Source organism: Penaeus japonicus, unplaced genomic scaffold (assembly GCF_977035675.1).
Source record: "Penaeus japonicus unplaced genomic scaffold, GWHDUDI00000001_assembly GWHDUDI00000024, whole genome shotgun sequence".
Classification (NCBI taxonomy): domain Eukaryota; kingdom Metazoa; phylum Arthropoda; class Malacostraca; order Decapoda; family Penaeidae; genus Penaeus; species Penaeus japonicus.
Genome location: NW_028234426.1, coordinates 23,071,766 through 23,081,765, shown reverse-complemented (window position 1 = coordinate 23,081,765; position 10,000 = coordinate 23,071,766). Strand labels below are relative to the sequence as shown.

At 44.5% G+C, this 10,000-nt stretch overlaps 1 protein-coding gene across 1 annotated transcript in view; it reads left to right on the top strand.

The window, feature by feature from the left end:
• Positions 1–10,000, top strand: part of wb (wing blister) — a 240,685-nt gene that overhangs the window by 121,988 nt on the left and 108,697 nt on the right. Inside the window, exons 5-15 of the mRNA XM_086551150.1 lie at positions 1–143; positions 558–654; positions 895–1,091; positions 1,608–1,704; positions 2,358–2,498; positions 4,669–4,785; positions 5,899–6,039; positions 6,449–6,603; positions 6,903–7,005; positions 7,187–7,288; positions 8,845–8,987. The exon at positions 1–143 is cut by the window's left edge and continues 21 nt beyond it. Coding sequence (XP_086407276.1) covers positions 1–143; positions 558–654; positions 895–1,091; positions 1,608–1,704; positions 2,358–2,498; positions 4,669–4,785; positions 5,899–6,039; positions 6,449–6,603; positions 6,903–7,005; positions 7,187–7,288; positions 8,845–8,987 — 1,436 coding nt within the window. The remainder of the gene's footprint in view (positions 144–557; positions 655–894; positions 1,092–1,607; positions 1,705–2,357; positions 2,499–4,668; positions 4,786–5,898; positions 6,040–6,448; positions 6,604–6,902; positions 7,006–7,186; positions 7,289–8,844; positions 8,988–10,000) is intronic.

The following is a 10,000-nucleotide window of genomic DNA, read 5'->3' as shown; positions in this document are numbered from 1 at the left end:
GGCCGCCCTGGCTCGTCCGGTCCCTCGGAGGCTCTCAGGCAGTTCACGGAGGCTCGCTACGTCCGCCTGCGCCTCCAGAAGATTCGCACGCTCCACGGGGACCTCCAGGGGCGCTCCTCCCAGTCCGACGCCTCCGTCACCAAGTGAGTCACGACGGCGTTCTCTCCTCCGCCGCTCGCAGGCAGCGACGCGCGGCGCGAGGAGAGCCCGTGTTGTTTCAGTGTCAGCTACTTTCACCTGCTCCTCAGTGAAATGCATAACCGAATTATAGTTTGCGTGTGTGCCAAATGTTTCCAGTTGAAACTATACCATCTTCTGGTTTCACTTTGTTCTCCTAAATCTTTCACATATACTTGTTTTGTCTTGAAACCTTTCACATGATCACTCTCTCCGCGATCATTTTACCCAAAGACTTTGATAATCAATTTCCCTCATTTTCTCTCTCTCTTTTCAGGTATTTTCTCTCCATCTCACTTATTTACTGTATAAATAAAACCAACGTTAATTCCATTCTATTTACATTTTCTAAATAAACCTAAACATGTGTCGTGTTTCAGGCGTTACTTCTACTCCATCAAAGACATCAGCATCGGCGGGCGCTGCGTGTGTAATGGGCACGCCGACAACTGCGTGTCCGACGACGAGAATGGGAGGGTGAGTGGCAGACCAGGTCATCGGGGTGATGACCGCGTCTATATTTAGCGTCGATAGGTGTTTATTTCCTTGATTAGATATTTATCTGAAAATGTTTCATCACAACGCGTTAAAAGATAAAATTGGAAGAATTCAGCAGGTGTTCCTAAAATTGAATAACCATAACAAAAACAACAGCAATAACGACACCAACAAAAATGACAACAACAACAGCAGTAACAACCCTCCCCCCCTCACCAGCTGGCACGGTGTTCGTGCGTGCACAACACCTGCGGCGACAACTGCGACTCGTGCTGCCCGCTCTTCAACCAGCAGCCGTGGCGCGCCGGCAACTTCAGCGACGGCGGCGTGTGCGAGAAGTGCCAGTGCCACGGCCACGCCCAGGCGTGCCGCTACGACGAAGAGGTCGCCAGGGAGAGGCAGTCGATTAATATGAGGTCGGATTTTTTGTTTTATTATTCTTAGTGTATTTTGATTTCATTTTATTTATCTATTTTCTAAGATAATTTTGTTGTTTGTTTTGTTGTGTTTTACTGTTTTTTTTCTTTTTCAAAACGTGATTATTATTGATCTGTTTTTTTTTTCGTGTGTCTGTATGTGTGTTTGATCGATTTCCTTTTTTAATCCATTCTAATCTTCTTTAGTTTATTTCTTAATCTATCCATATTCTGAAAATACTTTTTTGTAATGATAAGAAGAGTTGATTTGTGTCATCTCTTACAACTCGTGTCAAATTCCCATAATAAGCAATAAATAAATAAATTGTAAATCAAAACTAAATTAAAACCCGATAGAAAGAATAGATTGAATGAAAATAGATTTTAAAAAATTAATAATAGGTACATATATAAAGGTTGCACTGCAAATAGATGATATTAGTTCCATTATGAACAAATGAAACTGACCATTACCCCATCCCCCCAACACCACTGCAACCGCCCACTCTCCCACAGGGGTGAATACGAGGGCGGCGGAGTGTGCCTGGACTGCGAGCACAACACCGAGGGCGTGAACTGCGAGAGGTGCCAGGCAGGATTCTACAGGCCGCAGGTGAGGAGGCCATGGCGACTGAATTTGGTCTTTGTACTTGAATGCAGGATTTTACAGGTCACGAGTGAGATTCCTGAAAGCTATAGTAATTGCATTTGGATCATTTTTTGTTGAGGCTAACTGTTTGGTAGAAGAGGATTGAATTCTTTTCCATTGTTGCATGCCGCTGGATTAGCTGACATGTAGATAATGAGATTCATTCACTCAATCAAAGACAAACGATAACTAGGGAGGAGTTTTATGCTTGTTAAAGGAACTTTCTATTTCATAGAATGTGTCACTCCACGAGCAAAATACAACTGAATGACTCAAAATTATGAGCCGTCTACGTTAAGCTATACCTTTCATTGCACAGAAAGATAAATCTTAATTTTGATAAAAAGAAAAAAGAAGAAGAAAAAAAAAATCAGTTTAAAATTTTGGATCACATCAGGTACTTGGTTCTGGAACATACAACAACAGACACAGCAAAAACAACAACAAACAGCAATCACAGCAGCCACAACAAACGAACACACACTGCACGCAACACAGGCTCACTCACAGACCCAAAACAAACAGATCGCGAACAAACACCAGTAGATAATAATCGAAATAAAAAAGATAGATCCCTAATCAATTAATCAACCCCCCCATCCCCCCCTCACCCACAGGGCGTGCCCGTGGACGCCCCCCGGCCGTGCCTGCCGTGCGACTGCTCGGGGCCCGGCACGACGGGGCGCTGCGTGCAGGACGACACGCAGTTCAACCTCGGTCTCTTCCCCGGCGCCTGCATCTGCAAGGAGGGATTCGCGGTGAGTCTGGAGGAGAAGGAGAGAGGGAAGGAGGGAAGGGGGAAGGAGGAAGGAGGAAGGAGGGAAGGAGGGAAGGAGGGAAGGAGGGAAGGAGGGAAGGAGGGAAGGAGGGATGGAGGGATGGAGGGAAGGACGGAAGGACGGAAGGATGGAGAAAGAAGGGAGAAGGATGGAAGGCAGCAAGGACGATAGATGGAAGGAGGGAATGTGGAAAGGGACAAAAAGAATGGAGGAGGTTGGGGAAGGTTGGAAGGAGGGAAGAGGAGGAAAGAACGAAAGATGGAAGACAGAAAGGGGAGGGGAGAAAGATGAGGTATAAAGGAGGAGGGAGGAGGTAGGGGGAGGAAAGAGGATGAAGTAAGGAAGGAAAAACGGAGAAAGGGGAAGGGAGGAAGAAGGAAGGAAAGCGGTAGGAAAGAAGTTTGAAGGGGATATGAAAGGAGGAGGTAGGAGGAAGGAAGAAATGAGGAAGGAGAAAAAAAGGAAGGAAGGAGGGAGGAGGAAGGAGGGAAGGAGGGAGCAGGAAGGAGGGAGGAGGAAGGAGGAAGGAGGAAGGAGGAAGAAGGAAGAAGGAAGAAGGAAGAAGGAAGAAGGAAGAAGGAAAAAGGAAGGAAGGAAAGAGGGAGGGAGGGAGGAAAGAAGGGAGGGAGGGAGGGAGGGAGGGAGGGAGGGAGGGAGGGAGGGAGGGAGGGAGGGAGGGAGGGAAGGGAGGGGGAGGGAGGGAGGGAGAGAGGAGGGGGGAGGGAGGGAGGGGGAGGGAGAGAGAAAGGCGGAAGGATGAAGGAGGGCGGAAGCAGGAAGGAAGAAAGAGAAAGGAGGGAAGGAGGACGAAGGAAGAGGTAGAGATAAAGGAGGAAGGAGGAAGGAAGGAAGGGAGGGAGAGAGGGAGGGAGGGAGGGAGGGGGAGGGAGGGAGGGAGGGAGGGAGGGAGGGAGGGAGGGAGGGAGGGAGGGAGGGAGGGAGGGAGGGAGAAGGAAGAAGGATGAAGGATGAAGGAAGGAATTAAGGAATCAATGAAGGAATATAAAAATAGATAAATAGATGAATAGATGAATAAATGAAAAGAAAGAAATAAAGAAAGACAGCAAGAAAGAAGGAAGGGAAAAAGGGGGAGGGAGAGGGAGGAGGAAGGAAGGAGAAAGCAGGAGGACGGAAGGAGAAGGGAGGAGGAAAGAAGGAGTGAGGAGGAAGGATTGAAGAAGAAGGAGGAAGGGAGGAGGAGAGAAAAGGAAGGAAATAATAAGGAAATAGGAAGGGGGAAGGGGGAAGGGGGAGAGGAAAGGAAAAAGAAGGAGGAGGAGGAAGAGGAAGAATGAGTGAACGAAAGGATGGAAAGAGGAAGTATGAGGAAGAAGGAGGGGCAGGATAGGACAAGAAAAAGGAACAGGAAGGATGGGAAGGGAAGAAGTGGATAGAGGAGTGAACGAAAGGATGGAAAGAGGAAGTATGAGGAAGAAGGAGGGGGAGGATAGGACAAGAAAAAGGAGCAGGAAGGATGGGAAGGGAAGAAGTGGATAGAGGAAGATAGATAATGAAGAAAGAGATTGAAGAAGCGGAAAAAAAGAGAGCAGAAGGAAGGTAGGAAGAGTAGGAAGGATAGTGTAACAAGGGGATAGCGTAAGTTCATAGGTTGCGGGGAGTTGGAATTGGAGAAGGCTTAAGGATTTCGTCTAGATAGTATTTAAGGAGGGTATATAGTCCGTTAGGAATTTGTGCGCTCGTAGTTTACCAGGCGTCAATTGTAAGTAAAATAAGAAAAAAGTATTGATCGTGAAGAAATGAAATCGGTATGTGATGTTTTTCGCGTGTACATTAAAACGCGTCTATTTTTTTTACCATAGTCATCCATACAAAATTCACTTGAAGTCGTTTTCTTTTTATTAGTAAAGTATAATTTTCTTTGATACTTTCTGCCTTGTAGGGGACACTTATTCATCTTAAATAATGTCATTCCTAATATTTTAGCAAATTTTAAATGATTTCCTTTTAGTCCATGTCAAAACGGGAATGTGTTCTCCAGTAAGCAAAGACAGCAAGGAGACCCCTCATTATTATTCTGATTACTGATATTAAGTTTAAAGACGTTTATATTATTAACTTTACAAAACCAAACCATCATCCTCTCACCCAGAACCCACAAAGAACCCTCAAAAATCCTTCTCTCTAACAGGGACCTCGCTGTGACCAATGCGCCAAGGGTTACCGCCGCTACCCTGCCTGCGAACCCTGCCCGTGCGACAGGGCGGGCTCTGTCAACGAGGAATGCGACGGCGAGTGTATCTGCAAGGTAAGTAACTTCTCCAGTCTTGCCCCGTGGACTCCGATGCGAAGGAAGAGTTGGTTATGTTGGGATACCATGCGTATTGAAAGTTTTACAGTTGCATTTATTGTTATGGTCTGTTTGGGAGGGAGAGAAGGGTTACCTTGGTCGGATTGGTAGAGGCATATTGGCTGAGCGACTGAACATTTGCTTGACTGAAAGATTATTTGTAAATTTATTTAGTTGGAGTTGATTTTATTTTGTTATAGGGCGGAATGGGATAACTGAGCCAGGGTGATAGAGGAATATTAGCTGATTGACTGAACCTTTGGTTGACTGATGGACTGGGTGACTGAATGGCTGATTTGCTGACACATTGACCTCCTAACTGAAAACAGAGGGGGTGACTGAAAGACAAAGAATATGGATAGCTAGAAGGACAGACAGTATAACAGACATATACAAGCAGACAGATAACAAGACCATTGGACATGCGATAAAAAGACGAATAAAGAGGCAAATACACATAAACAGAGAGACAAACTAACAATCATAACTACAAACAGATAATTCAAAAGATAAACAGACAAAGAGACAAGCAAATAAACAAGGAGACGCACTCACAAACAGACAGACAGAGCGAGAACGAGAGAAAACTGCACCTCGCTCGCTCGCCAGGTCGAGGTTACCCATCAGTTGAATAGCAATTGACAGGGAAGTAAGTAGTGATCACACGGAGGCCTTTCAGCTTGCCTACGAGATGTCCAGAACTTCCGTTTTTTATTATTATTTTTTTTTTGTCATTAGCGTTATTATTTTGCTTTGTCAACAATAGCTATGATTTTTATTTTTGTTTCGTATAATAAAGTTCGATATATGATGCCATTGCATAATTTTCCGGATTTCTACTTGAGATATAAAAAATCTTTGAGTGTTAATTAAAACCGTATTAGATATGCGTGTTCGTGTATCTGTATTTGTAGAGAGATAGATAGATAGAGAGAGAGAGAGAGAGAGAGAGAGAGAGAGAGAGAGAGAGAGAGAGAGAGAGAGAGAGAGAGAGAGAGAGAGAGAGAGAGAGAGAGAGAGAGAGAATCGCCCAATTTTACTCCTACTAACCTCTGGATTTCGTCTCCACAGCCGAACGTCCGAGGCACGCGTTGCGACACATGCGCCCCGGGCCACTTCCACCTGGACGCCCGCAACCCCGTAGGATGCACGCCCTGCTACTGCAACGGCGTGACCAACTCCTGCGAGGCGGCGGCACTGGCTGTCTACACGGTGAGTCTTCGAGCTGTCAGGACTCTCATTAGTATTTATATCATGCAGAGTCCTCTTTCATTTAGGGATGAGAGAGTTCATACTTTGTAATCTAATGTATATAGGGAGTTTATTGAGCCATCCAGTTGAAGCGAATCAGTGCTGGAAAAAGGTATTTGCTCAATACTACATTTACGAACCTGTACCGTTAATGATTAAGGATAATAAATAATAATAAAACCATAATCATTGTACATAAAAACGGAAAAAAATCTGAAGATACTGACTGGATTTTCATAAGGATTTTCCAAAGGCGTCTTCGCCATGTTGATTCTTCAGGCCATGTATACAGACAAATCCTGTGTTTTCCTGTTTTGTTTTGTTTTTTTCCTTCGCTGTTTACAATTCGCTCATCATGAATCCTTGGCAGGTGGTCCAACACGGGAAATGGAACGTCGTAGACCTGATGAAGAGGCGAGTCGTGGCCGCGGCACAGGAGGGAACCGACGTCCACATCGCACACGACGATATGGCCAACTTCGAAACGTACTACTGGCTGGCTCCTGATGATTACCTGGGCAGGAGGTAGGTTCTGGAGTGGGCGTTGTGGCGCGTTTTAGTATGTTGCGGTGCGGTGTGTTGTGTATTGCTATGCTGTGGGCCGTTGTGGTGTATTTTGCTATATTATGATATGTTTTGGGTTCATGGTGATACATTTTGATGTTGTTTTTTTAAGTATATTCTTACATATTCTGGAATGTTTTAGAGCCCATTACGTGAGGTTCTGAGTGTGGGGAAAGGTTTCTGTCTTTTTGCATTTCCTCTGACACATGGACGAAAGTAAAGAATATGAACAATCATAGCAACAAAACTCCCCTCCCCAGGATGACCTCGTATGGGCAGACGCTGACGGTGAAGGTGTCTTGGGTTCGGCTGAGAGGAGACACGTCAGGCAGACCCACTCGGTGCCCGGATGTTATCATTGAAGTTCGTCAATGAAGTGTTTTTTCTTCTTCTATATCTATATCTCATTCATATATATATTGTTTTCAACAATAATATCTCAATGCAGTAAACTTGCTTGTATGATAAGAGCCCAACATACGAAAAAAAAAGAAGTCAGTCGAACGTTTGAGTATTCCTATTATACCCCCCCCCCCACACACAGGGCGCTGGATATCGCATTGCCTACGGAGACAACACCCACCGAGGACGGAAGGCCACGCTCGAAATCCCTTTCTACGAGCACGACTGGTTCCATTTCTCCAAGGTAAGATGTCGCTCTTCTTTCAGTCTGTCTATCTCTCTAGCTATCTACCTGTCTATATATGTATGCGTTATATATGGTTTATTGTTTTTTATTATGATTAGTTTTGGTGCAGATGGTTTGGGCAGTGGTTGTTTTATATGGTTTTAGGTCCTCCTAGCTTTGTGGTTTAGTTTGTTTATCTTTATCTTAGATATATATGACAGATATGTTTATCTCACTAGTAGGGCAATTAGATAAAACTGCTTTATCCCACAAATTGCCGAATTTGCAAGATTTATTCGCGGACCTCGCCAGTCTCTTTCTAACCTCTTTTGGATACCAACCCTTATGCTACCAGAAACCCTTAGGCCGTCTACCTTAGGCTACCGGAACTTTTAGGCTACCAGAAACCCTTTGGCTGTCAACCCTTAGGCTACCGGAGGCCATTAGGTTACCAAAAATCCATAGGCTACCAGAAACCCTTAGGCTACCTAGAAACCCTTAAGCTACCTAGAAACCCTTAGACTACCAGAAACCCTTAGGCTGTCAACCCTTAGGCTCCCTAGAAACCCTTAGGCTGTCAACTCTTAGGCTCCCTAGAAACCCTTAGGCTGTCAACTCTCAGGCTCCCTAGAAACCCATAGGCTACCAGAAACCCTTAGGCTGTCAACCCATAGGCTCCCTAGAAACCCTTAGGCTGTCAACCCTTAGGCTCCCTAGAAACCCTTAGGCTGTCAACTCTCAGGCTCCCTAGAAACCCTTAGGCTGTCAACTCTTAGGCTCCCTAGAAACCCTTAGGCTGTCAACTCTCAGGCTCCCTAGAAACCCATAGGCTACCAGAAAACCTTAGGCTGTCAACCCTTAGGCTCCCTAGAAACCCTTAGGCTGTCAACTCTTAGGCTCCCTAGAAACCCATAGGCTACCAGAAACCCTTAGGCTGTCAACCCATAGGCTCCCTAGAAACCCTTAGGCTGTCAACCCTTAGGCTCCCTAGAAACCCTTAGGCTGTCAACCCTTAGGCTCCCTAGAAACCCTTAGGCTGTCAACTCTCAGGCTCCCTAGAAACCCTTAGGCTGTCAACTCTTAGGCTCCCTAGAAACCCTTAGGCTGTCAACTCTCAGGCTCCCTAGAAACCCATAGGCTACCAGAAAACCTTAGGCTGTCAACCCTTAGGCTCCCTAGAAACCCTTAGGCTGTCAACTCTTAGGCTCCCTAGAAACCCATAGGCTACCAGAAACCCTTAGGCTGTCAACCCATAGGCTCCCTAGAAACCCTTAGGCTGTCAACTCTTAGGCTCCATAGAAACCCTTAGGCTGTCAACTCTCAGGCTCCCTAGAAACCCATAGGCTACCAGAAAACCTTAGGCTGTCAACCCTTAGGCTCCCTAGAAACCCTTAGGCTGTCAACTCTTAGGCTCCCTAGAAACCCATAGGCTGTCAACTCTTAGGCTCCCTAGAAACCCATAGACTACCAGAAACCCTTAGGCTGTCAACCCTTAGGCTCCCTAGAAACCCATAGGCTACCAGAAACCCATAGGCAAATGAATAATCCCCCCCATCTCTACCTCCGCGTTTCAGGACATCACTGACATCGACTCGAAGACGCGACCGAAGGCCTACCGCGGGGACGTCGTCACGAGGAGGCAGATGATGGAGATCCTGAGTTCGATGGAGAGTCTGATGATCCGCGCGCGATACCACACCGTCCAGATTGAGGGCGTGTGAGTCCTGCTCGTTGGTTCAGATACGGAAGAGAAGTTTGGATGGTTTTAAATTATGAATTAGGTTTTAGAAGAAAGGAAAAAATGTAACTGAATGGGAATGCTTTTGATATAAGGACTGTAGGTTTGAATTACGAACTGGAGGGTAATGGTTTTGAACTAAGAACTTTGTTTTTGGATTAAGAACTAATTCTAAATGTTTTGGATTCAAAAACTGAGTTTAAATGTTTCTGATATAAGGTCTAATGTTATATTTTTTTGATCACGTCTAAAAAAACTGTTTATTTTTTAATAATTTTGAAAAATGTAGCGTGAGAATGTGAATCGCTCATAATTCATCGAAGAAAAATGGAAATGAATGTTTAAATGTTCTAAAGTTTGTCGTAAATGATGTCTTAAGATTCCGAAAGCACAACTTCCGTACTAAGGAATTAGACGGGAACAGAAAAGGTCTAGATAATCTTTTTTTTTTTATCACGTCTAAAAAAGTTTGATGCATAAATATTTCAAAGTTTTTTTAAAACTTAGACGACTTTGACAAAGTTTAAATCATTTCCATAAACTCTAAAGTATTTTTGGCGATTTTCTTTGATTTTTTGTGAATGGAAATAAGGTCATTCGATTTCTCTCATGGCCTTGTAAATTTACAGTCGCATCAAGAATGAAAACATTATATTCACAAGAGGAAAATGTACGAATTTACAGACGTAGCTTCTTGTGTGAATGGGTGATAAGGATCAATATTTTTTTTGTTTAGATTTTCCGCCTCAATTGTGGAATCGCAAATCCTTTTCCCAGTACAATATAGTTATGGTACAAGTGACTTTGTTGTTTGTCGTTGGCAAAATTTTGAGAAGACGGAATAAGACATTTCTCCCGTCCCAAGTTGGGATCACGGATACCAACCCTACCGATGTTATTTACACAAAGGTTGTTACCCTGAATTGATTCATATGTTACAGTTTTTTCGATATTTTTTTCCGGACTCATATCTTGCTAAAGGATATTGTGTT